A 27,741-nucleotide genomic window follows, 5' to 3' on the forward strand; every position below is an offset into this window, starting at 1 on the left:
TTTAGACACATTTTCTGCTGCAAAATCCACGGTAAATCCGCAGCGTGCGCACAGGGCCTTAGAATGGAAGTAGCAGGGCGATGGCGGCTGCAGGCGCATGATGGAGACTGGTGGAGGCCGGAAAGACAGAACAGAGGTTGCCAGGTGATGTGTGCTGCTGTGGGGACTTTGGTAGTTGAGGGCTGTGTCACAGCAAGTAAGAGAACGGTATTGAGTATTTACCTCAAGCACCCATGGATTTGATCAAGCACTGAGCGTGTCCGAGCACCATAAGGGTGACATTTAAAAGACATTAAGACATTTAAAAACAGGTATAGAGGGCAAGAGAGGCAGCAAATAAATATAGCTATCACAGTATTGCAAAGATGTATACGTGATGGCATAAAACGTGTTAAAATGCAGAGAACCTGCTGGAGATGCAGTGATCCTTCATTATATTTCGACCGTTCATCCTATGTAAATGTTATGAATGATCACTGCATCTCCAGCAGGTTCTCTGCATTTTAACACCATGTTTTATGCCATCACGTATACATCTTTGCAATAGACTGTGATATCTATATTTATTTGCTGCCTCTCTTGCCCTCTATACCTGTTTTTAAATGTCTTTTGCCAAAACCCCTCCTTGTTTAAAATAAACTAATTTTTGCATTCAAAAACTCCCTTCTCCTCCTGTGTTTCAATGTTCTAGATGGAGTTTATGCTGGCTTCTAAGGGATATTGACATAGTACCCTTTTGCCAAATTTTCTAAAATGGTTGTATGGAGATCTGTTCTACTGTTGCTTATTTTGCTGATTTGTAGAATGCGGAGTGAGGAGTGAAAAATAAAAAAAATAAATAAATAAAACTCACCTCGCCGCTCACCTGTTTCACCACCACAGCACCCACAAACTTGCTTTTATGGCGCAAAACATTTTTCTGGCATTTTCGTACCCTGTGCTGGTGATTCTGGCACCAAATAGACCTTAAGCGATGCAGGTCATGATATCATGAGTCCTAACAGGCGCCAGAATCCCTGTGAGGCCTCCTTCACAAGTCAGTGATTCTGGTACGTTTGTGCTTTTTTTTTTTTATATACGTACCAGAATCACTGACATACGCAGACCCATTATAATCAATGGGTCTGCTCACACATCAGTGATTTTTCACTGAACGTGTCTCCGTGCAGCGTACAACCGTGGCCGTGATTCTGCACGGAGACAAGTCAGTTTTTTCTGGCATCACTGATGACCCACGGACCACACTATGGTGTGATCCGTGTGTGATCCATGAAACACGCACCAGAAAAACACGGACATATTAAATATTAAATATTTTCAACTTACCTTGCCTGCAATTCGCTGTGCAGCCTCTACTCTCGGCAGCTCCTGCCTGGCTCATGAATATTCATGAGAGCAAGAATAGCCGACCAGGAAGTAGCTGCAGAGAGCGGTGGGCGGACGCTGTAGAGCCGAGGAGTTAAGCACCATGGACAGCAGGAGCGAAGGCAGGTGAGTAATGTCCATATGCAATCACGGATCACGGATTGCACATGGACAACCCACGTGTTCCGTGTTTCACGGAACACGGAGAGACATGTGCGTGTTTTACACATCAGTGTAGAACGTCAGTGATTTTCACTGACGTGTGAAACGGGCCTAAGGGCTCTTTTCCACCTGCGATTTTCATGTGCGAGTGCAATCCGATAAAAAAAATCGGATTGCACTCCCAACAGTGTTAATCAATGAGGCATTGTCCCCTTTCCTGTTATTTCCCGACATAAATCATGCTCTTAGTGCATTCGCAGAGTCTCAGCTCACACACACCCATGCAAGCCAATGGGAGTGTGTGAAACATTGCACTGCACTTGCATGTTATGCGACTGCAGTGTGGTGCACGCAGAGACAGACAGCGGAGGAGATGGGGAGAAAGTACTTACTCCCTCTTCTCCGCTCCCGTGATGCGATCGCAAGATCACATCACAGTCGCATGACCCTCGGCTGACACCCGCAGCAGAGGGTCATTGGCATATCACTTCTGATTCTATCGCATTGGTACGCAAGTGGAGAAGAGCCCTAATAGTGTGAAGAGATGTCAGAAAAGTATGTTGTTTGTCAAAAAAAAAAAAGGATGGAGGGCACTTTACAAAGGACAGAATGGGGGTGGGTGGCGAGGTGAGCAATATTTCTTTTACACCCTATGTTTATGCTCTGGAGTCTGAAGAGACTTCAAAGCAGAATTGGGAGCATTCAATAAGGATAGAATAACTTTGTTATTAATAAAATTATCAACACATTCACATAAACCCTTTAAAGTGGCGCAATGAGCTTTTGGTACGTTTTTCATGTTGCAGATTATGTGAATGAGCTTACTTGCATTTTTATCGCGTTTTTGATGCTGCATTTTTGTCTCTTTTTGGTCGGTCATGCTTTAACCCTTTTACTACCTTTGACATACCTATACATCATGGTCGGGAAGAGGTTTCCTACCTGTGGCGTACAGTTACGTCACAGCAATCATGTGGGCACAGGAGGTGTGCCTTCATGAACAACACTGGGAACATAAGTAACCACACCGCCCCTGGCTGCTTAAACCTCTAAATAGCAATCACAGGATTTAGGCTGTGTGCGCACATTGCGTATTTTCATGCGTTTATGCAGCATTTTTAACAGCAGCGGAAACGCATGCTTTCTGCGTCCCCAGCAAAGTCTATGACTTGTGCAAATTCCATGCGTACGTTGCGTTTTAGAATGCAGCATTTTGCATGCCAAATTTTTTACAAAATCTGTGCGTTCTAAAAAGCAGCAAGTCACTTTTGTGCGTTTTGGATGCTTTTCCCTCTATGTCTATAGCAGAAGAAGCATCCAGAATGCATGAATTCTGCATCAAAATACTTTCAAAACGCACCTTTTCAGCTGCATTTTAAAACTCACATGCAGTGACAAATAGCTGCAGAATATTTGTCACGGCAGAACGCAACGTGCGCACATAGCCTCAGGAGGCTAGGAAGGTGAGTGTGCTCCCTCTCCCACCTGATCGGCACCCCGCGACATGTCATGTGGGAAAAAATTAAAAAGTAAATTTTTTCCTTCCACATTCTTTTGTTCCTGTGAAGCACCTGAAGGGTTAATAAACTTCTTGAATGTGGTTTTGAAGGGTGAAGTTTTTAGAACATTGTCACTTTTGGGTATGATCTGTCACCTAGGCCTCTCAAAGTCAATTCAAATGTGATATGGTTCCTATAATAATAATAATAATAATAATAAAAAAAAAAAAAAAAAATCAGCTTTGTAAATTTTGTTGGAAAAATTAGAAATCACTGATAAATTTTAACCCTTCTAACTTCCTAACAAGATAAAATGATTCAAAATTTGCGCTGATGTAAAGTAGACATGGGGGAAATGTTATTTATTAATTATTTTGTCTGAAAGTACTCTAAAATTTTTGATATTTTCATAAATAAATGCAAATCACCCAAACTTTATTACTATCGTGAAGTACAATATGGAATGGAACAATAATCTCAGAATCACTGGGATCCGATGAAACGTTCCAGAGTTATTACCACATGAATTGGCCGGGTCATGAAGCTGAAAACAAGATCGGGGGCGAAGGGGTGAAATAAAGCTTTGTGTTTGATACTTCCTGGTATTTCGCTTTGACTAAACTTTATTAATATACTTATATTCGGTTTATATGCATTTCTGTGGCTGAAATGCACGAGCATTTTTTAGACTCAGATTTTCAGCATCTACGGCTGTGTGCCCACAATGAGTTTTTGGTGAGTTATTGACTCTATGTATTTTCACTACATAAAAACTGCAGTATCTTACAGTTCCAGCAAAGTGGATGGGATTTACAGAAATCTCCTGCACGTGGCTCTTCTTTTTTACTTTTCGTAAATTGACCTGTTGTGCGTGTTTCATATCCAGAACATGTCAATTTCTCTTGTAGGTTTGCTGAGTTTATGTGCGGATTTTCCCCATAGACTTGTTTTAGATAAAAAAAAAAATAAAAAAACTCATCTGCTTGTAAAAAATGCACATTTATTTTAGTGGACTTCCAAGGTGGAAAAACATCAAAGATGTATGAAATCCACACATGACTGTATCAATATCGTTTTGTCAAAGACAAATACCAGAAGATAGCAAAAACAAAAGTGATTTATTGGAAAAACTACATACCAAAAAGAGAGAAAAACTGCAGCATCTAAAATGGCATAAAACACCCATAAAATTTGCAAGTAGCCTAATTTACATAATAGGTGCATAAAATCTGCAACATCAAAGCTCACCAGGCAGATAACGTAATGTAAGCCTATGGGGAAAATCCGCACATACACTGAGCTTTATCCGCAATGTTGTGGATGTGAAAAACACACTGCAGGTCAGATTAGGCTGCTTTCACACTTGCGTCGTTTTGCATCTGTTGCAATCTGTCGCCTTGAGGAAATACGGTATCCTGCAAAATATTTTGCAGGATTCCGTCTTTTTCCCCATAGACTTGTATGGACGACGGATTGCAACTGATGGCCTTGCGTTGCATCCGCCGTGCGACGGATCAGTCGTGGAATGACTGACCGTTGGGCGGCAGCAACGCAGCATGTAGCTTTTTTCGGAGCGTCAAAAAAACGCAATGTGCAGGATTCCATCGGCGTCAGTCATTTTTATAATGGAAGCTGTTGTGAATACATTTGGACTGGATTCCAGTTTGGGGCTCCCTCTTGTGGTCAATGCTGGTAGTGGAGTTGGCTTCCTGAATAGAGACCAGACAGCTGAGGATGATTGGCAATCAAGGGGTTCTGATTGCCGATATAACTGAGTAGTATTCCCTTGTTTCTTGCCAGTGCTCAATGTTGTCTCCTGTGTGCTAAGGACATTCTGAAGCCAGCCCTTCCTTCTGTGTCTACCAGAACTCCTTTCAGATACATTTGGTCTTTGTACCCCTGCTAGTGGTTTCCACTATTTTGCTGTTTTTTCTATTTAGGTACTAAGGCTTATTGCCTGATTTTGCCTGTGTGGAGTTCTGGGTGGAGTTGGATCATTCCCTGCTGGGAATGTCTGTGTGCCTTTTTCCATATTCTGCTATGTATTTAGTTTCCTTATGCTTGGTACTATTTAAGTGCCTCATCTATATTAGTGTTTTGTTTAGATCCCAGTAACACCAGAGTACTGATACAGTGGGGGCAGAGTCCCAGTAGACTCAGTATTTTTCCATATCAGGCGTGTTGGTATTTCCCTAGGGTTTTGCACGGCTGCAGACAGTGCTCTTTTTCTGTCTTGTCCTATTTAGATAATTTGGGCCTCATCTTTTCTGAATCTGCTTTCTACCTGCGTATTGTGTTTTCCTACATCACCGTAATCTTTATGTGAGGCTATCTATATTTTTGGGGACTGCTCTAAGGCAGATTAGCCTTTTCTGTATTTCTCTCTGTAGGAATAATTAGTTCCCCGGCTGTGTCGAGGTGACCAGGTCATCATAGGCTCGTCCCACGGCTACTTCTAGTTGTGTGTTAGTGTTAAGCCCACTTTACACGTTGCAATTAGTTGTACAATCGCATTTGCGATGTGACACGCCCAGGTTGCATACGGGATCTTATGAGATTGCACGTTGGTCGTTCATTTGCTGTCACACGTGCGTTAGTAGTCTATGTTAAATTGATCAATTTTATGTGCGATCCTTTAGATCATGTGTTCTGTGACGTATGCATTGGGCACTTTTTTTTTTTTTTTTTTTTTATTTATTGACTTGCCAAGCGTGTGTACTGTGTAGGGATGCGTTTTTACTATGTCATCTGCCGTTCAGCTCTGCTACATGGCCGCTAACAGCAGACACAGACAGCCATGTAGCAGAGCTGAATGGCAGATGACAGCAGACACAGACAGAGCCGCACTGTCAGAATGAACTCGGGTGAACTTCACCCGACTTCACGGTCATGCTGCGGCTCTGTCTGTGTCGCGCCCTGATTAGCGGTCACCTGTGAAGGACTCACCGGTGACCGCTAATCTCCTAAGTTACTGAAGTTAGCAGCCCTCTCTCATACTCACCAATCCCCGATCCCCGGCGCTGCACGGCGTTCACACTGCTCCGGCGGCTTTTACTGTTTTGAAAAAGCCGGCCGCCCATTAAACAATCTCGTATTCCCTGCTTTCCCCGCCCACCGGCGCCTATGATTGGTTACAGTGAGACACGCCCCCACTCTGAGTGACAGGTGTCACACTGCACCCAATCACAGCAGCCGGTGGGCGTGTCTATACTGTGTAGTGAAATAAATAATTAAATAATGAAAAAAAACGGCGTGCGGTTCCCCCCAATTTTAAAACCAGCCAGATAAAGCCATACGGCTGAAGGCTGGTATTCTCAGGATGGGGAGCTCCACGTTATGGGGAGCCCCCCAGCCTAACAATATCAGCCAACAGCCGCCCAGAATTGCCGCATACATTATATGCGACAGTTCTGGGACTGTACCCGGCTCTTCCCGATTTGCCCTGGTGCGTTGGCAAATCGGGGTAATAAGGAGTTATTGGCAGCCCATAGCTGCCAATAAGTCCTAGATTAATCATGTCAGGCGTCTATGAGACACCCTCCATGATTAATCTGTAAATTACAGTAAATAAACACACACACGCCCGAAAAAATCCTTTATTAGAAATAAAAAACACAAACATATACCCTGGTTAACCACTTTAATCAGCCCCAAAAAGCCCTCCATGTCCGGCGTAATCCAGGATGCTCCAGCGTCGCTTCCAGCGCTGCTGCATGGAGGTGACCGGAGCTGCAGCACACATCGCCGCTCCGGTCACCTCCACACAGCTAATGAACACAGCCGCGCGATCAGCTTAGCTGTCACTGAGGTTACCCGCTGTCACTGGATCCAGCGGTGGCCGCGGGTAACCTCAGTGACAGCTCAGCTGATCGCGCTACTCACCGCCACTCCTATCACCTCCACGCAGCAACTGAGGTGAGTAGCGCGATCAGCTGAGCTGTCACTGAGGTTACCCGCGGCCACCGCTGGATCCAGTGACAGCGGGTAACCTCAGTGACAGCAGCTGATCGCGCGGCTGTCTTCATTACCTGCGTGGAGGTGACCGGAGCGGCGGTGTATTCTGCAGCTCCGGTCACCTCCATGCAGCAGCGCTGGAAGCGACGCTGGAGCATCCTGGATTCCGCCGGACATGGAGGGCTTTTTGGGGCTGATTAAAGTGGTTAACCAGGGTATATGTTTGTGTTTTTTATTTCTAATAAAGGATTTTTTCGGGCGTGTGTGTGTTTATTTACTGTAATTTACAGATTAATCATGGAGGGTGTCTCATAGACGCCTGACATGATTAATCTAGGACTTATTGGCAGCTATGGGCTGCCAATAACTCCTTATTACCCCGATTTGCCAACGCACCAGGGCAAATCGGGAAGAGCCGGGTACAGTCCCAGAACTGTCGCATATAATGTATGCGGCAATTCTGGGCGGCTGTTGGCTGATATTGTTAGGCTGGGGGGCTCCCCATAACGTGGAGCTCCCCATCCTGAGAATACCAGCCTTCAGCCGTATGGCTTTATCTGGCTGGTTTTAAAATTGGGGGGAACCGCACGCCGTTTTTTTCCATTATTTAATTATTTATTTCACTACACAGTATAGACACGCCCACCGGCTGCTGTGATTGGGTGCAGTGTGACACCTGTCACTCAGAGTGGGGGCGTGTCTCACTGTAACCAATCATAGGCGCCGGTGGGCGGGGAAAGCAGGGAATACGAGATTGTTTAATGGGCGGCTGGCTTTTTCAAAACAGTAAAAGCCGCCGGAGCAGTGTGAACGCCGTGCAGCATCGGGGATCGGTGAGTATATGAGAGAGGGGGATAGACTGACATGGACAGAGAGTGAGGGACAGAGATAGTGACCGACTGACAGAGATTAGTGAATGACAGACATTGTGAGGCGCTTCAGAACGCAGCTTTTCAGCTGTGCTCTGAAGCGGACCTTTTTTAAGCTGCGGTGCAGAGCGCACACCTGCGCACATAGCCTCAGACATCAAAATCGTATGAGGGATGTCACACGTTACAATTGACTAGGTTCGTGCAACAAAACGCTCAATTCTAGAGAATGATACGATGTGTTTGCGATCAACGGTTTTGCGTTCAATCCTGATCGCACGTAGCTGTCACACGCAGACACCTCACAAACGATGCCGGATGTGCGTCACTTACAACTTGACCCCAACGACGGATTGTGAGATATATTGAAGCGTGTGTAGCGGGCTTTAGATCTGCAGATTGCTGAGATTCCAACCACTCTGGTAACATTCTACGTTTCCTAGTTTTTTGTCCTTTTTCTGATCCTCCTCGGTCACTGAATCATAACACGAAGCCTATAGGAGCGGAATCCGTTGGAATGCGTCACTGGACGGATTCCTGTGACGCATCTGTCATTTACCAACTGAGCATGCTCAGATAAGAAAATTCCAGGAAAAAAAAAGCTGCAACGGATCAGTTTTTTGCAGCATCAGTTGCATTAGTCACACAACAGATTGTGACAGAGGCAAAACAACGCAAGTGTGAAAGCAGCCTTACACTGAGTGAAAAGAAGTGCAGCGGGCAGGAGATCTGTATAAATCCCATCCTCTCTGCTGGAAAGGTAAGATGCTGCAGAGAAAGTACACAGCATCAAAAACTTACCAAAAAGTCATCATGGACACACGGCCTTAACAAGCCAAAGGGACATCAGAAGTTTTGATCCGTTGGGGGTCTGCTAAAATGAAGGGGACAGGGGTGCTTCTCTGACTGGTGAGGTGCTGGGGACCTTTCTATTGAAGCAGTTTTCAGACTAGGAAGAAAGCAGCGCTCAGATCCTCTGTTTTAGGTCACATACTCACCTTTAGTATTTAGTCAGTATTGTACCTCAGTATTTGAAAGCCAAAATCAAGTGGATCAGAGGAAAAGTATAATAGACACAGACTCCACTTCTGTATTTTTCACCCACTCCAGGTTTTGGCTACAAATACTGAAGAAACAAAAGAAAAAAAAAAAAAACAACAAAACACCAAATGTGTGAACGATGGCTTAGGGTTGGGAGACTCTCAGCTCCCAGACCCCAAGTACTCAAAGATTTCTCAATGCAATGTCAAAAGTTTGCTGAAAGTAAAGTTTATGGTTGTGAGAACTAATAGACAATTAATAGTTCAACCAACTATATTTAGTATTTTGTGTGGACTTACAAGCTTTCATTATATAATGTTCCATTAGTCCAGGTCCAGGCAGTGTTATCATCTGTGCGTCTTATACCGATCCAGTGATTGTCTGTACCCCTATACCGGAAGAGAAAATCCTGCAATAAAATAATCAGTCATTATATAGCATACTGTGTGGATATATTATTATTATTATTATTATTATTATTATTATTAAATTATATATAATCCTGTGTGGATATTACACATTTCTTCTGTACATTATCAGTTTCTCACCAGTTCCTCTTCATTTTCTATAATCGCCAGTGATGAATTATGTGAGTTACAAAATTTCTCGCTGTTGTTCCAGGTATCCGGTTCTGTAGAGAAGTAATAACACTTTCCCCGATACCAGATCCAATCAACATCACATGGAGCAGATTTCTGGTTCCTGATTTCATTATCTGTACAAGGAACACATCATAATTTGTGTAGAGAAGTAATAACACTTTCCCCGGTGCCAAATCCAATCATCCTCACATGGAGCACAGTTATCTGTACAATGAACACATCGTCATTTGTATCAATTCACCAATTCATATTTGGAGTAAAAATTTTAGAGCTTCATATGTCCTTTATACAATAAATAATGGAGATTGATCTGGATGAGCTGGACCGCAGAGTGAAGGCAAAACGACCAACAACTGCTAAGCATCTCTGGGAACTCCTTCAAGACTGTTGGAAAACCATTTCCGGTGACTACCTCTTGAAGCTCATCAAGAGAATGCCAAGAGTGTGCAAAGCAGTAATCAAAGCAAAAGGTGGCTACTGTGAAGAACCTAGAATATAAGACAACAAAAAGTGTGAAACAACTAAAAATATAAGTATTTCATTCCACGTGTTAATTCATAGTTTTGATGCCTTCAATGAATGAGGTGTGTCCAAATATATGATAGATAATACAATCCTGATATTACACTGTGAAGATCATGTCGCTTCAGGACTTGTGTCTGTCTATGAGGATACAATGATCAGACGAGCTGTAACGTATCAGTGAATATGGTGGATATTGGGGGGGGGGGGGATATTTCTATTGTCGTACACATCTGGATTATTTCCTGTGTTTCTGATTACATTGTAATCTCTGGGGACACAGAAAGCTGCAGAAGCTGTAGTATAACACAGACACTGCCAGTGTAAGGGAAGAAAAGTGGGAAATCATACATACTCAGCTGGTACACTGATAAAGGTATTGTGTTCCTCATCCTTATTATTCAGGTCACATGATGAGGAACCTAAACAGAACAGTAGTAATTTGCATGCTTTGCTTTGTTATATCAAGCTATATATATTGAATCAATTAGTTACTACTACTACGATCTCACAAAGTGCTCCATGTGTATACAGTTCTGTTCTATGCTTTTCCAGAACATTCTGCATACCTCAGCTGCTGCAGAAGCTAAAGTTACTCGGCTCAGCTGCTGCAGAACTTCAATTTGAAAAGGATGAAGTTCTTGTACAGCAATACGCTAATCACATGGATGCACTATTATTTTTCCTTTTTATTCTGGATTTGATTTGATGTCTTTATTGATTTTTCAGCACTCATCACCATATACTCAATACTTTATTACACTGATTCAGCTGCACTTTCTTGATTTTTGTTGTCTCCCGCGTCCCCTGCTTTACAACTTTGCACATTCTATTTGCCTGGCATAGCACTATTTTGTTTTTTACATTTGCCCTTTTACTTTATAAATGTTTACTTATTAATTTGGGCCATTTTCATTGTGAATTTTCAGTATAATATCCTATTGGACCAGTGCAATATAATTTATGTTGTGCATTAGTAATTAACTTTTTGCAATGTTTTTGCACATTTATATTTCTTTCTTTCTACTTCTTTTTGCCCTCCTTATTATTTAAGTTTTACTATACATTATTACTTATTAATTTTGGGCTATTTTCATTGTGACTTTCTAGTGCAATATTACATTAGGCCAGTGCAAGTTAATTTATATTGGCACAATAGTAATTTAATTCTTGCAGTTATTATGGGTTTGTGCAATTGTTACATATAATTTTTTTTTTTTGGTATTTGGTTTATTGCAATTTAAAAATTACATTTATATTTTCATTTCTATTTTCTTTCACATTTGTATTTGAGTGTGGTGCCACCTGGTGGCTGTTTGTGGTGTTACTACCAATTGTTATATATTTTTAATCTTACTTAATAAAAAATGATTAATTTTATTCTGCATTTGAGCACTCTTTTTTTTTTTTTTTTTTATTTCATGTATATTGTACTTAACCCCTCACAGTCCATTACTAAGCGAAACTTCATCATTATTCTTATTATGTTATGACTCTAGATGTAAATTTTGTTTGCGCTGACTTTTGAGTGTACATTTGCTTTCCTTTCATAATAAATTTTTGCAGAGCAAGGACATCAATTTTTTGCTGCAATTTGAGACAGATTTTCTGCACATATTCCTTAATGAATCTTCTGCGATATATTTCTCCATCATATAAAAAAAAAAAAAACTTTGGCTATGTTCACACACTGCATCTTTTCTTGACCACAAAGATGCAGTGTTTTTGGCCCCAATGCACCCGCAACAAAAATGCATAAAAAAAATGAATATTTTACGTGTTTTTGATGCGTCTTTACCGCATTTGACCAATATGTTTTATAATTCAAATCTATTGACTGAAAGGACTCAAACGCTGGAAAAATGAAAAAAGAATTGACTTGCTGCACCTTCAAAAACGCAGCTAAAAAAGATGCCCAATGTGGACAGCAAAATAGAAATCTCAGACTTTGCTGGGGGAAGGAAATGCATGCATTTTGGTGCATCTTTGTGACCTCAAAAATGCACCAAAACCGCAGAAAAAGATGCAGTGTGTGAACTTAGCCTTTAAATACTGAAGTGAAGACCTCAAAAAGTTACATTATTTTTGCTGTAAGATATTAAATATTGATACTTACTAGAAGTACAGACAATGATGAGAGCTGATATTAATCCGATTATCACCAATATGAGAGCAGCAATCAGAAGACGCTCTGCAGAGAAGACAATACAGAGAATGATTGTTACTTGTGGATCTCCGAGAAGACAATGACATAATCTAGAGTCTAGTGGTCATTCTTGGTACTACAACGGTGTTACTTGTATTTGTCCTGTGAAGCCCCAAAGTACTATGGTAAGTGAAGATGACACATAATTGTAGGAAGGAGGGATCCTCCACTCTCATATTAGTTATCTATATTTATGGTGATAAGTTTAGGCTGGATGGTTGCCCTTTTAGAAACAGGAGTTTGTGTGCTGGGTGTTTACTGTAGGGAGGCAGTTTATGAAGGAATAAAAATTACTGTCTTAGTCTCTCTCAGAAGAAATGACAGAGATAATTCTCCATTCTTGAGGAGTGTAATACTGGGGCTATGCATCTCCCATAACTGGGAAAATTCACCTCACACACAATGTACTGGTCTAGTTTCATCTACCTCACAAATAGACAACAATGTAGTTTTACTCAGACACTGTGCGCTCCCCCACCATCACCTCATGTACTGGTGTGGAGTCATCTACCTCACATACAGAAGATAATTTTACCATAGACAATGTGCCCTGCTCAGTGCTGGACTGGGACTCGCATTCAGCCCTGGCATTTGGGGGTGCACAGGCAACTTTTCGCGTGGTGAATGTGTAATATCTTTGTGCACTTGTAGATTGTGTAACACGACCATATAACATGCAGTCTGTGGAGCATTCCAGTATTTGACTGGGTGCCCCTTGACTGCTGTGCCCCGTAATAAGGGGTTAATCCGATCGTCCCATGTAATTTTTTCTGTCTCCTCCCTGTTTGATGCAGCCAATGATTCTGCTCTCCTCCTCCTCCTGACTGCCCCTATTTAATCCCATTCCCTGTCTCTTCCGGTCTCTCCCCACTTTGTGGGACCCGGAGGCAGCTGTCCACCTGGAGAGAGTGAGTACGGCAGTCGATCTAACCGCTGCCATCCCGGACTATCAGGAGGGATTGGGATGCATGGCTCTTATCCCTCATTGCTGGCCGGTGTCCCGTCCCTCCTGATGGTCAAGCTCCCGTCCCTGCTCCCATCCATGCCAGTGGGAGGTCGGCGTGCCCGGCCACCAGATCGCCTAAGCCCCGTTATCACAAACCCCAGTACACTGTCCCCATAGTGCCCCCTCCGCAGTACCAGCCCCACCCAACCGACAGTTACCCAAGCCCCCCCCCCGGTGTGTATTTACCTCCATCAGCCACGGAGGGCTGTAGCCTCGCCACCCCCCTCCCTTTAGTATATGAGCCAGCAGCTGTGCACCGGCCCCGCCCACCATTAACACTGAGCGGTTGCTGCTCTCCCTCTATGCAGGAAGTGCGGCGCTGCTATCTTTTTTAACTGCCCGCACCTACGTGCTCCTTCCCTTGCAGTCCCAGCACCCCTCCTCCCCCTCCTTTACTCTCTCACCTCTGATGGCTGTCTGCTCGGCACCCGTGCACTGTCCCTCCCTGCGGTCGCGTCAAACACGTCTGGCCCCGCCCACCCGCATCCACCTGTATAGTTGATCCTGGAGTGTATGGGCTCCTTTCAGGTGGTGGGCGTGGCCTATCCAGTGTAACAATTCTCCCTCCCCTGTGTGCACACCACACTCTACTGTGTCACTGGATATAACAGGAATATATAAAATAGATATATATGTAAGAAATGTATAAAAATATATAAGAAATACATAAATTAAAATCTAAAATTAAATAGGATATATAAAATATATAAACAAAAAAAATAAAATTTATATATAAAAATAAATAGCCTATGGACAGTGTGTATGTATATGCATATGCGTTCATTTATATGTGTGTGTTTTAACCGCCTCTGGAAACACCACTCTGCAAGTTGTACATGCCCCAATCATGTGGCAGCTTTCATCATTCCTGGAAGCAGCCCAAACATTTTGCATCTCACCCCCTTCGCAGAATTAGCAGCTGCTTTAATAGGCCAGCATCAGTGCTTCATCCAGTGATGTCCCTACCCCACACTCTCTGCCGGTGGTTGAGGCTATAATAATAATAAACGCACCTGATGTTATGCCCCCACTCCATTATTAACCACTACCTGTGCTGTCTCCTGCTGGTATGGCCCCTTCTACCCCCCCCCCCCCTTGGTCTTTGATCTTGAGCATGCGGGTGCTGGATCCCCGACATGCCGCTACGGCTGTGGTACCCGCTCTGCACGACCCTGCTCCTAGGTATCTTTCACCGCTGGCCGGCCTGTAATAGCTGGAGCAGGTGTTTTGGTTTACCACAGGTCCTCAGGAACGAGTCATCACTGAAGACATTCGCTACAGCGTTCACCTTCATCATCTGAAAATCCTCTCGCTCCTCAGAATGTCCCCACAGTAGGACATCATAGGTCCCACCGCCGACCCTCCAGGCATCTGCGTGCCAGACAGCCCCTCCTGGTTCCTCAAGACAGTGGTGAGTATCCTTATTCCAGGGCTTTGGGAGGGGAGATAAGACATGATTCCAGTTTAAAAGTTTAAAAAAAAAAAAAAATGTAGTTAACCAAATCAACTCCCAGGCGTTAATAAAGTGTGCTACGCCCTGCTAGCAACCGGAGTACTCAATGGATGGAGCATGGCGTCATGGATTTGACCCCCGGATATTTCTTAGAGCTGCTGATTTACTAGGTTGCTATTTACAATGCGCACATGTTGCATCTGCTTTTGAGGGGTTTGCCAACAAAGCTTCATGCCCTCTCCCCTACAGGGGCCTCAGGTCCCACTACCTACACCGGGTCAGTTTCTGTTATGACAGCCCTCTGTTACCTACCTAATTTTTAGCCATTCCTTATTAAACAATTATTCACCAATGTGTGGCTCAGTGATAATGTTGCTGCCTACCGTGTGTGTGTGTGTGTGTATATGTGTATGTGTGTATATATAATCTATATGTATCCGATTCCAACACATTTGCAGGTTTGCTTCAGGAGCATGCATTGTGTTTTACCGGTTCATCCACACCGCCATCAGACATCGGGTCTGCCTTTTCGTTTTACCAGTTCATTCACACTGTCACCAATTTTGGTCGCTTTGCAGCAAGACATTAATTTATGACATGCCCTTCTTGGGTTTTTATTCCTCTTATTTTATTGAGCCATTTTAGTCCTTTCCTTTAATGGTCATTAATTGCGTGACGGGATCTTTCTAGAATACACCGCTTGATGATTTAATGCTTGCCCAGTTTATTACTCACATCATGTTCCTTCATGTTTGGTCCAGCGTTCCCCTATTTAGAGTCGCACCCTTTGTTATTGGTTCTTTGTTTGTTTGTTTGTTTGTTTGTTTGTTGGTGATTAATTCACCCGTTGGGTGGGATTTCCCTTGTCGGGTTTTTTCCTTTTCTCCTGATGTGGGGAATTTTCCCATGCCAGTCGCTCCTTTCCACAATGGGCCTTTGACCGTGATTGAGGTATAGTTCAATGGTAATTGTGCGGGCAACATACAGATCTCTGGTTCAGTCCCAGCGTTGACACTTTACATTTCCCCCATCACAATATCATATAACGCTTTAGGGCCAGACGTCTGATGGTTTGATAGATTCTCTTTCATCCTTTAATTGCCTTACTTCAGTCTCTGGTTTGGGAATTTGTTTTTAAATATTTTGGGTCCTGTGCGTTAGGGGGTCTCGGGTATCCTAGAGTTTGGTTAATTCACCTTACATTTCTGTGTTTCGCACTAATACCACACTTCAGATTTTGTTTTTGCTTTTGGTCCATTAACATGAGCACTGCCATTCTTAGACCATTTGTCGTGGCTTCTCCTTTTACCCCTCTGTGCTATCGCCCATCAGATTATGGTTCTTTAGTGTTTGGTTTCCAGTTGGTCCTGGCCCCACTACGGTTTTAGTTGGAGAAATAATTGTTGTTTACGCTCATTCTTGCTTTCATTATACTCTGGGAGCTTTGCCCCAATTCCAGAGCGGAGGGGATCCATTTCCACCCCTCATGTGGGAAGTGATGTGTATGGTCGATGATGCTGTGAGGTCTCCTGGGAGGTCTCTACAACATGGAAAGCTTATGGTAAAACATGGTGCAAGGATATTTGTAGGCACTGTTTCTTCATACGTTCACTATTATGTGTTTGCTTCCAAAACCAGTAAGAACTAAAAGATAAATAGCGTGGCGCAAAAAAAAAAAAAAGTGAGATGGTAGTTGCCCACTTCTTGTGGGTATGGTTAAGCACAGTTGCGCTGGTTTTCTGAATACTGGGAGACTAGTGAGTCTTTATTACAGTTCGACTGGAATAATATAATTTTTATTTCCCAAAACAAGTCCCAGTGGTCTTTACGATACCGTAAATTTTTCCGTTTGGACTTTTTTCATTTCAAGGCCCAACAACCAAGCCTTCAGATATTTGTTCTTGAATACCTCGTTTTCTATCCTTGGACCAATTTTTCCTCGTCTATACTTACATGCTCTTTTGCCGTCATCATGAGAAAAAGTAATAAAATTATTAGAATGCTCAAACTATAAAAATATCTATCTATCTATCTCTCTTACAAATATATCTCTCTTACATAAAGGTAGAGGCGTACTTCTGGTAGGTGTGGTAAGTGCCTTTACACTGTTTTTCTGCATACTAGGTGGTATGCAGGGTCTCGATCATAGGAGGAGAAGTGGAATAATACACTTTTGTTTCCCAGTACCAGTCCTGGTGATATTTGTTATGATACCATAAGTTGTGCAATTGGTTTTTTCAATTTGGATTCAAATGTCAAATCACCGAGCCTTCACATGCTGATTGTTTCCTCAGGTATATTAGACCAGTTTATTGCTTTGGTAACAATTTTCTCTTTTTCAGATGGTGTCAGATCCATGCTATGGATTTTTGGCTGCTCACCATGAGCAGCCCGGAGAATGGAGAGCTATGCAGGTGGAAGGCATCTGAGACAAGTTTTGGCAGGACCGATTTCCGATTTGCTGAAAGTTATGATCTCTCTGGACGCCTTTTTACATGTTGTTTCTGTTTTTTCCATTTTGGGACACCCTCTGCCTGTTCTGCTTAGATTTTCACTATAATGAGTTCCAGGTTGCATAAGGATCTTATATCGGTTTAGTCAGGTCATTCTTTGTGATCTTCTATTGGTTTAGTCAGAGGTCATTCATTGTGAGGTAAGACAGGACGGTTATTGATGGATTGTTGAGTACTCCATGCTGGAGTGCCACGTTTTGTTTTGTTTTTTTATGGTATACATTTCACATTGTTTAAAGTTGAAATAGTTCTTTGATTTGCAGGTTGGTATCGAGTATGCCTTATTTTCTGGGTGGGGGTCTGAGCACAGTTTGCTACTTTGCTCCTCCTTGGCGGTCAATTCAACAACGTTGGTGTTTTTTTGGTACAAAAGCTACCCACGCCGGGAGTCCGGCTGCGACACAACGCTTTGTACTGGTTTACCGTGATTTATTTCAGTGGTTTTTAGTTTGGTAATTTCGGGCTGTGACTGACCACCATCCACTAAAAGATGAGATTTGTTTTTAAATCTCCAAATAAAGAGTTCTGATTTATATACCTGTGTCTGATTCTTCATTACATGGGACAATCAGTTATGGGTTTGTTGGGGTCTCAGCAGTCTGTGGAGCATTCCAGTATTTGACTGGGTGCCCCTTGACTGCTGTGCCCCGTAATAAGGGGTTAATCCGGTCGTCCCATGTAATTTTTTTCTGTCTCCTTCCTGTTTGATGCAGCCAATGATTCTGCTCTCCTCCTCCTGGCTGTCCCTATTTAATCCCATTCCCTGTCTCTTCCGGTCTCTCCCCACTTTGTGGGACCCGGAGGCAGCTGTCCCACCCTCCCTCCCCTTTTTTCAGCGTTGATGGTTTTGGTGTGAAAGCTTACCTGTGCCGGGAGTCCGGCTATGAGGCAATGATTTCTACTGTTAATGCTACCTGTGCCGGGAGTCCGGCTGTGAGACAATGATTTGTATTGTTAATGCTACCTGTGCCGGGAGTCCGGCTGTGAGACAATGATTTGTACTGTTAGGCTATGTGCCCACGCTGCGGAAAATGCGCGGATTTTGCCGCGGATTTCTCGCGGAAAAGCCGCGGATTTTCAGAAAATCTGCAGCAGCGGAACTTCCAAGCCATTTCAATGGCATTTTGGAAATTCTGTGTCCATGCTGCGGATTTTTCCGCGGCGGATTTGCCGCGGATTTTGATCCGGAAAAATCTGCAGCATGTCAATTATTATTGCGGATTTTGATCCGGATTTTGGCTATAGAATGGGGGGAAAAAAAAAAATCCGCGGCAAAAAAAGGTGCGGATTTGCCGCGAAAGTCGCGGATTTTCATGCAGAAAAATCCGCAGCAACATTCTACCGTGGACACATAGCCTTAATGCTACCTGTGCCGGGAGTCCGGCTTTGAGACAATGATTTGTACGGTTAATGCTACCTGTGCTGGGAGTCCAGCTTTGACACAATGATCTTAACTGCTTCGGCTTTCCTGCGCCGGGAGTCCGGCTGCAACACAATGAGTTTTACTGGTTTTGCTTTTCATAATATTGCATTAAGTCACAGCAGCGGTCAATTCAACAACGTTGGTGGTTTTTTGGTACAAAAGCTACCCACGCCGGAAGTCCGGCTGCGACACAACGCTTTGTACTGGTTTACCGTGATTTATTTCAGTGGTTTTTAGTTTGGTAATTTTGGGCTGTGACCGACCACCATCCACTAAAAGATGAGATTTGTTTTTAAATCTGCAAATAGTTCTGATTTATATACCTGCGTCTGATTCTTCATTACATGGGACAATCAGTTATGGGTTTGTTGGGGTCTCAGCAGTCACGGCTGTGTCCACTATTACAGCTCAGGCCTATTTATTGCTCTTAGTAGCAGGACCTGGTGAAGCCGCTATTTTCCCTACAGAGCTGGGTCTCGCAGATAATGCAGAGGATGCTGCTCTCCATATAATGCTGCGGTCATATAGCTAATGGGCAGGGATACAAAATCACATCCCCCTTTTATTATTATTATTTATTTATAGAGCACCATTGATTCCATGGTGCTGTACATGAGAAGGGGGTTACATATACAGAACACATATACAAGTTACAATAGACACACTAGTACAGAGGGAAGAGGGCCCTGCCCTCGTGGACTTACATTCTAAAGGATTTTGGGGAGGAGACACTAGGTGGTGGGGGGGCGGGTCGGGCGGCAGCTCCGCACAGTGGTGAAGCAGTGATGTCATTGAAGGTTATAGGCATTTCTGAACTTCCGTTTGAAGTTTGCAAGTGTAGTAGATAGTCTGACGTGTTGAGGCAGCGAGTTCCAGAAGACTGGGGATGTTCGGGAGAAGTCTTGGAGGAGGTTGCATGAGGAGCGAATGAGAGAGGAGGAGAGAAGGAGATCTTGGGAGGACCGGAGATTACGTTTTGGAGTGTAGCGAGAGATTAGTTCAGAGATATATGGAGGAGACAATTTTGTGGATGGCTTTGTAAGTCAGTATTAGTAGTTTGAATTGGATACGATGGAAGATTGGGAGCCAGTGAAGGGACATGCAGAGAGGAGAAGCAGGGTGGTAGTGAGGCGAGAGTTGGATCAGTCGGGCAGCAGAATTAAGGATGGACTGGAGAGGGGCGAGCGTGTTAGCAGGGAGACCACAGAGGAGGATGTTGCAGTAGTCGAGGCGGGAGATTATGAGAGCATGCACTAGCATTTTTGTAGATTGAGAATTGAGGAAGGGACGGATTCTGGAAATATTTTTGAGTTGAAGACGACAGGAGGTGGTGAGGGATTGAATGTGTGGTATGAAGGACAAGGCAGAGTCAAAGGTCACTCCGAGGCACCGAACTTTGGGTGCTGGGGAGAGCGTGATGTTATTTATTGTAATGGATAGATCAGGTAGAGAGTGTAGGTGAGATGGAGGAAAGATGATCAGTTCAGTTTTGGCCACATTGAGCTTTAGGAAGCGAGAGGAGAAGGAAGATATGCAGATAGGCACTCTGGGATTCTGGACAGCAGAGATGTGACATCTGGGCCAGAGAGGTAGATCTGAGTCATCGGCATATAGGTGGTACTGGAAACCATGGGACTTTGAGTTGTCCCAGGCCAAATGTATAGATAGAAAAAAGTAGGGGTCCCAGGACAGAGCCTTGAGGGACACCAACAGAGAGAGGACGGGATGAAGAGGTTGTGTGGGAGTGGGAGACACTAAAAGTGCGGTTGGAGAGGTATGAAGAGATCCAAGAGAGGGCGAGGTCTCTGACACCAAGGAAAGAGAGGATCTGTAGTAGGAGGGAGTGGGCAACAGTGTCAAAAGCTGAGGATAGGTCTAGAAGTAGGAGTATAGAGAAGTGGTTGTTAGCTTTGGCAGTAAGTAAGTCATTTGTGATTTTAGTCAGGGCAGTTTCAGTGGAATGATGTGGACGGAAGCCGGACTGTAGGTTGTCAAAGTGAGAGTTAGAGGAGAGGTGGGAGGAAATTTCAGCATGGACGTGCTGTTCCAGGAGTTTTGAGGCGAATGGGAGTAGCGATATGGGGCGATAGCTGGCAGCAGAGGTTGGGTCGAGGGAAGGTTTCTTTAGGATGGGTGTGACTGTTACATGTTTAAAGGCAGAAGGGAAGGTACCAGTTGTTAAAGATAGGTTGAAGAGATGGGTTAAGGCTGGAATTAGGATAGTGGTGAGGTTGGGGAGGAGGTGGGTTGGTATGGGATCAAGTGCGCAGGTGGTGAGGTGCGCTTTTGAGAGAAGATGTGCAAGCTCTTCTTCGGTGATAGTGGAGAGGAAGTTTATGGGGGAGGAACAGTGGTTTGTTATATGAAGGGGTTGTGGTGGTTGAGCAGAAAAGACTTGTCTGGTTTGGTCGATCTTTTCTTTGAAATATGTGGCAAATTCTTCTGCGGAGATGAGGGAGGTTGGAGGGGGCAGTGGTGGGCGAAGGAGGGAGTTGAAAGTATTGAATAACTGTTTGGGGTTGTGTGTTAAAGAGGATATGAGGTTTCTGAAGTATTCCTGTTTAGCCGAGGTAAGGGCCAAGCGAAATGTGTGAATTGCATTTTTGAATGTGGTGAAGTCTTCCTGGGAGTGCGTTTTCTTCCAGCGCCGCTCTGCAGCCCTAGACACTTGCCGCAGTTTTTTAGTGAGGCTGTTGTGCCAGGGCTGTCTATTGATTCATCTCACTCTGCCGTGCACAAGGGGAGCAACTGAATCAATAGCTGATGTGAGAGTGGCGTTGTAGAAAGTGGTGGCACTGTTTGTGTCGTGGACTGAAGATATGGAGGACAGTGGTAGGATAGTCAGAAAGGGTGTGCATGTTGACGTGTGCGAGGTTTCTGCGAAGGTGTGATATGTGCTGGACAGGAGGGGCAGGTGAGGAGGACAGAGCAGAGAAGGTCAATAGATGGTGGTCAGATAAGGGGAGAGGGGAGGTAGTGAGGTTAGATAGAGAGCAGAGATGGGTGAAGATAAGGTCTAATGTGTGTCCATCTTTATGGGTGGCAGAGGTGGACCACTGAGATAGACCAAAAGATGAAGCAAGGGAGAGGAGTTTGGAGGCTGCTGACTGGCGGGTGTCAGTGGGGATGTTGAAGTCACCCATGATGATGGTGGGATTGTCAGCAGAGAGAAAGTGTAGAAGCCAGGCAGAGAACTGGTCGATAAAGGAAGTGGTAGGGCCTGGGGGTCTGTATATGACGGCCACTTGGAGGTTGGAAGGAGAATAGATACGGACAGAGTGCACTTCAAAGGAAGGCAGGACAAGGGAGGGTAGAGGTGGGATTGGATTAAAGCTGCAGTTGTTAGAAAGAAGGAGGCCCACTTCTCCACCTTGTCTATTGCCAGGGCGAGGAGTGTGGGTGAAGTGAAGGCCACCGTAGCATAGTGCAGCAGGGGAGGCAGTGTTGGAGGGTGTCAGCCATGTTTCAGTGATGCCCAGAAAGGATAGGTTGCTAGAGGTAAAGAGGTCGTGAATGATGTCCAGTTTGTTGCAGACCGAACGGGCATTCCACAGCGCTCCAGAGAGAGGGGGCGGCTGAGTGGGTGAGAGGGGAATGGGTTTTATATTGGAGAGGTTGCGGTAGTTACTAGTAAGTGTGGAGCGATAGGGGGGTGGTAGAGAGGAGTGTCCCATCTGGGGGGGTCCAGGATTGGGAGATATGTCACCCTGAACTAATATTGATGACCTATTCTACAGAGAGGTGGTCAGGGAAGCTGTTGTTGTCACTGGTGATAATTTTGGACACATACCACTTAGAGAATGTGCAATGACATTTTTTGGGGCAGATCCCACCATGGAAACTACTATGAAAAATCCTGGAATGACCATATGCCTCTCCTCGCTGTGCACAGGATCAGGCTTTTCAGCATCTTTTACCCACTTCAGGTCTCTAAAACCACCAAGTGATTATAAGAAGTGGCCGTTCCATTCTTCTGGAGCGGGGAAGTGTCGGCCTCCTTGCACACGTATCCAGGGTAAATATCGGGTAACTAACCAAAGCGCATTGCTTGTAATTTTAAATGGTTTTAATACTGTGTGTGTCAAGTTCTTTGGACCCAATAAAAATTGTATAAATTATTTAAATTTAAATCTATTAATGTGCGCCATTATTATGTGTGATCTTTTTCTGTCTTCTGGATTATGATGGCATCCTGTGGCAGCGGCTCCGTGCACCGGACGAGATCATGGAGGGGTCTATGAGCCTGCGGACTGATAAGGTAAGGACCCCGCAGGAACCGAGGACAAGTGAGAATAATCTATTGATGTGCGCCATTATTATGTGTGATCTTTTTCTGTCTTTTGGATTATGTGGTTTCCACACATAGGCTGCACTCATAAACCGTGATTAGATAGGTAGTGCACCCCTAACTTTCTATATGCAGGATGCCATCATAGCTTTACTGCAGTTAAATGCTTTTCGGCGCCGTAAAGCATTTAACTGCAGCAAAGCCATGAATTCACCTGCAGCGACGGTTCCGTGCAGAGGACAGGATCACCGAGGGGTCTGTGTCCTGCGGTCTGGAAGAAGCAGCTGGAGGCACCGCGGGAACAGAGGAGGATAGGTGAGAATATATAATTTTTTATTTTTTTTTTTTCTTCGGCTCCTCCTGAGCGCTCACCTGCAGCCCTGCGCGTCCTTTTCTCTGCTGCTCCGGCAGCAGTGTGATAATGGCCGCTGTGTCGGTGCGGGGCTGAGCAGCTCCTCCCGCCTCAGTCCTGACACCGGCCGCACTGTTCAAATGTACGTGTGTCTGAAAGATGCGCGTACATTTGAATAGCGGCGCGGTCTCCAGGACAGGTCTGGGACGTCCGCTGTGCAGGACCTACAGTGAGTCACATGACTGTGATGTCACCACAGGACCTTCTGCAGCCGCGGAAACTGCAGCGATTGTACGGAACCTGTGCTATTGCTGCAGTTTATGATTGAAAGGCTGGGGGCCCTCAGAGTGTGGGAGCCCTGCCAGTCTGCCGTACATAACGCCGACCCCGAGAAACCGGTGGCCCCACGGCGCTATACATTGCCTTGCACTATATAAGGCACAGGGGCCCACTGAGGGCCCGGAGCCTACCGGGGGCTTCCCCACTACACCGGCGGGCCAGACCGACCATGGTCAACTGACCATCACAAGATCATCAGCTACAAAGCATATGCATGCCCTACAGCTGCTGGACGCTCACACTGCGATTTTTTTTTTTAGCACGTTTTTTGCTGTGCTTTTTGATGCAGTGACACAAAACTGCATGCAAATCCTTATGCCAGCAAAATTAATGAGAAACCTGAAGTGTAGTGGATATTTTGAGGGGGGGGGGGGTTCTTGCAGATTTGGTGCAGAACATAATCTGCAGCATGTCAATTCTTTCAGCTTTTTTGCTTCTGTGTTTCACCATTGTAAACAATAAAAAATTCATCAAAAACTTGTTTTTTTATGCAGTTTTTGCTGCCAAGAGATGCTGAAATGGTGCAGAAATTGATGCAACCAAATACTCAATGTGCACATAGCTTTAAGAGGAGAACTACACCTATATACATAATGTACAATCCCCTGCAGGGTCTCAGATCTGTAAAGACTTGATCATAAGAAAAATGTCAGTATTTGGATCCACTCCCTGATTGTAAGTAATGACGAGAAGCGGCCGCCCTTATGTCCCCACTTTGCGTTTCCACTGGCGTTTCAGCTGCGTTTTAGGTCCGCTTTGAACTGCAGCTTTTTCATGCCAAAAGGCATGCGTTTTGATTTTCCAGCAAAGTCTATGGTAAATGTGGATTTTTCAGACCGCACTTTGCGTTTCTAAACGCTGCGTTTAATTTGCATATTTTGTGGCAAAAAAACATGCATTCAAAGAAGCAGCATGTCAATTGTTTTTGCCATTTCTGCAGCGTTTTGATAACATTGAAGTCAATGAGAAGTTGCAAAAAGCAACAAACATCAAAATTCCTGCGTTTCACCTGCTTTTTAGGTGCAGAGACACTGCGTTTTTGACTGCAAAAACGCATACTTTTCTGACATCAAAATAATGGAATAATAAGTCCCTGTACACACACACATAGTCCGACAATTAAATTATTGAAAATTATGATTTTATTGCTATTTTAGCTAGAAATATTATATTACCGCTATAATTTCATGAAATATAACTATTTTCTTTAATTAAAAAATTATGTTTTTCTTTTTTTTCTCTTTTTTCATTCTGTTTGACTGTTTAATCTTTATTTAGCAGTGTCTTGATGTTCAAAATGCATGTGTCCAAACGCAAGGGGAAAAGCATGTAAAAAGCGCTGAAAACGCATCTAAAACGCGGTAAATACGCATGCGTTTTTAGCGCTAAATTTCTGAAAAAGGCAACTTTGGTCAAATCAATTAAGCACAAAACGTGCGTTTAAAACTGCAAGTAGGAGAACGCAAAGTGGGGTCTTACCCTTATCCTGCGCTGGGGGTTTCGGTGCAGTAAATTCAGCCTCCAGTTTCCGTTATTTTTATTAAACTGACACAATGTGTGTAAAAAGAGCGGGATAAGGGTCAGACCGCACTTTGCGTTTTCACCTGCTTTTTAGGTCCGTTTTGAGAAGCACCTTTTTTATGCCAAAAGGCATGCGTTTTGATTTCACAGCAAAGTCTATGGAAAATGATGATTTCCTGACCGCACTTTTCGTTTTAAAACGCTGCGTTTAATTTGCATATTTTGTGGCAAAAACCATGCGTTCAAAGAAGCAGCATGTCAGTTGTTTTTGCCATTTTGGGTGCGTTTTGCATGCTTTTTCAGTGCAGAAAACATGCTTTTTGGACATCAAAATAATGATTTGATATGTCCCTTTACACACACACATAGTCCGACAATTAAATCTATGAAAAATATACTTTTATTGCTATATTTCCGAAAAAATGTATATTACTGCTATAATTTTATGAATCTGTTGCCATTATTTTTCCCATTAATATAGATTTTTTCCTTTTTTTTTTTCCATTCTTTTTGACTGTTTAAACTTTATTAGGCAGTGTCTTGATGTTCAAAACGCAGGTGAAAACGCATGTAAAAAGCACTGTAAACGCATAAAAAATGCGGTAAATACGCATGCGTTTTCAGCGCTAAAGTTCAGAAAAAGGCAACTTTGGTCAAATCAATTAAGCCCAAAAGATGTGTTTTGAACTGCAAGTAGGAGAACGCAAAGTGCGGTCTCACCCTAAGTGTATAATGTGTATAATACCTGCTTTATTCTTCTGGGCGGGAGTCATCAGCTTCACAGGTTTATTATATTCTGCATTAGCTACAAAAGAAAAAAAGTAAAAAAGTAGCAAATAGAGAAAATATTCTAATAAATGAAGCAGTAATAAATATCAGGGTATAAGTGTAAGGTCTGTTTGTCACAAAAGTCCCAGATTTAAAAATATCTAACTGGTAAACAGCTGGGGTGGGGGGATGGGGAGTGGTTATGGGGGTGAGGAATGAGGATCAGACTGTTCTTGTTTATCAGAATATGTGTAGTACAGTCATGGCCAAAAGTTTTGAGAATGACACCAAAATGATATTTTCACATGATCTGTTGCCCTCTGGTTTTTAATTGTGTTTGTCTGATGTTTACATCACATACAGAAATATAATTGCAATCATATTATGAGACCAAAAGGTTATATTGACAGTCAGAATGAGTTAATGCAGCAAGTGAATATTTGCAGTGTTGCCCCTTCTTCTTCAGGACCTCTGCAATTCTCCCTGGCATGCTCTCAATCATCTTCTGGAGCAAAGCCTGACTGATCGCTGTCCATTCTTGCATATGCAATTCTTGCTTTTTGCCAGAATTTGTTGGTTTTTGTTTGTCCACCTGTCTCTTGATGATTGCCCACAAGTTCTCAATGGGATTAAGATCTGGGGCGTTTCCAGGCCATGGACCCAAAATCTCTATGTTTTGTTCCATGAGCCATTTAGTGATCACCTTTGCTTTATGGCAAGGTGCTCCATCATGCTGGAAAAGGCATTGTTGGGCGCCAAACTGCTCTTGGACAGTTGGGAGAAGTTGCTCTTGGAGGACATTCTGGTACCATTCTTTATTCATGGCTGTGTTTTTAGGCAAGACTGTGAGTGGTGCGATTCCCTTGGCTGAGAAGCAATTCCACACATGAATGGTTTCAGGATGCTTAACAGTTGGCATGAGACAAGACTGGTGCTAGCGCTCACCTCTTCTTCTCCTAATAAGCTGTTTTCCAGATACCCAAACAATCGAAAAGGGGATTCATCTGAGAAAATGACTTTACCCCAGTCCTCAGCAGTCCACTCCCTGTACCTTTTGCAGAATATCAGTCGGTCCCTGATTTTTTTTCTGGAGAGAAGTGGCTTCTTTGCTGCCCTCCTTGAAACCAGGCCTTGCTCAAGCAGTCTCCGCCTCACAGTGCGTGCAGAAGCCCTCACACCAGCCTGCTGCCATTGCTAAGCTAGCTCGGCACTGCTGGTAGTCCCATCCCGCAGCTGAAACAGTTTTAAGATACGGTCCTGGCATTTGCTGGTCCTTCTTGGGCGCCCTGGAGCCTTTTTGGCAACAATGGAAGCTCTCTCCTTGAAGTTCTTGATGATGCGATAGATTGACTGAGGTGCAATCTTTGTAGCTGCGATACTCTTCCCTGTTAGGCCATTTTTGTGCAGAGCAATGATGGATGCACGTGTTTCTTTAGAGATAACCATGGTTAACTGAAGAGAAACAATGATACCAAGCACCAGCCTCCTTTTAAAGTGTCCAGTGGTGTCATTCTTACTTAATCATGACTGATTGATCGCCAGCCCTGTCCTCATCAACACCCACACCTGTGTTAATGGAACAATCACTAAAACAATGTTAGCTGCTGCTTTTAAGGCAGGAATGCAATGATGTTGAAATGTGTTTTGGGGGTTGAAGTTCATTTTCTTAGCCAATATTGACTTTGCAAGTAATTGCTGTTAAGCTGATCACTCTTTATGACATTCTGGAGTATATGCAAATTGCCATTAGAAAAACTTAAGCAGTAGACTTTGTAAAAATTAATATTTGTAGCATTCTCAAAACTTTTGGCCATGACTGTAGAAGGACGCCTAATGGGACATAAAGTGTCAGATGTTC

General features: G+C 43.7%; 1 protein-coding gene across 3 annotated transcripts in view; it reads right to left on the minus strand.

Annotated features, from left to right (window-relative positions):
• The window catches only part of LOC142310725 (C-type lectin domain family 2 member A-like), a 33,208-nt gene that overhangs the window by 2,198 nt on the left and 3,269 nt on the right, over positions 1 to 27,741 (minus strand). For 2 of the 3 annotated variants that reach the window (XM_075348348.1, XM_075348349.1), the window contains 4 exons: positions 25,861 to 25,920; positions 12,131 to 12,205; positions 9,439 to 9,605; positions 9,190 to 9,299 (listed from right to left, as the gene is read on the minus strand). In XM_075348348.1, coding sequence (XP_075204463.1) covers positions 9,190 to 9,299; positions 9,439 to 9,605; positions 12,131 to 12,205; positions 25,861 to 25,920 — 412 coding nt within the window. The remainder of the gene's footprint in view (positions 1 to 9,189; positions 9,300 to 9,438; positions 9,606 to 12,130; positions 12,206 to 25,860; positions 25,921 to 27,741) is intronic. The other variant, XM_075348350.1, reaches the window with a different exon arrangement.

Source organism: Anomaloglossus baeobatrachus, chromosome 5 (genome assembly GCF_048569485.1).
Source record: "Anomaloglossus baeobatrachus isolate aAnoBae1 chromosome 5, aAnoBae1.hap1, whole genome shotgun sequence".
NCBI lineage: Eukaryota > Metazoa > Chordata > Amphibia > Anura > Aromobatidae > Anomaloglossus > Anomaloglossus baeobatrachus.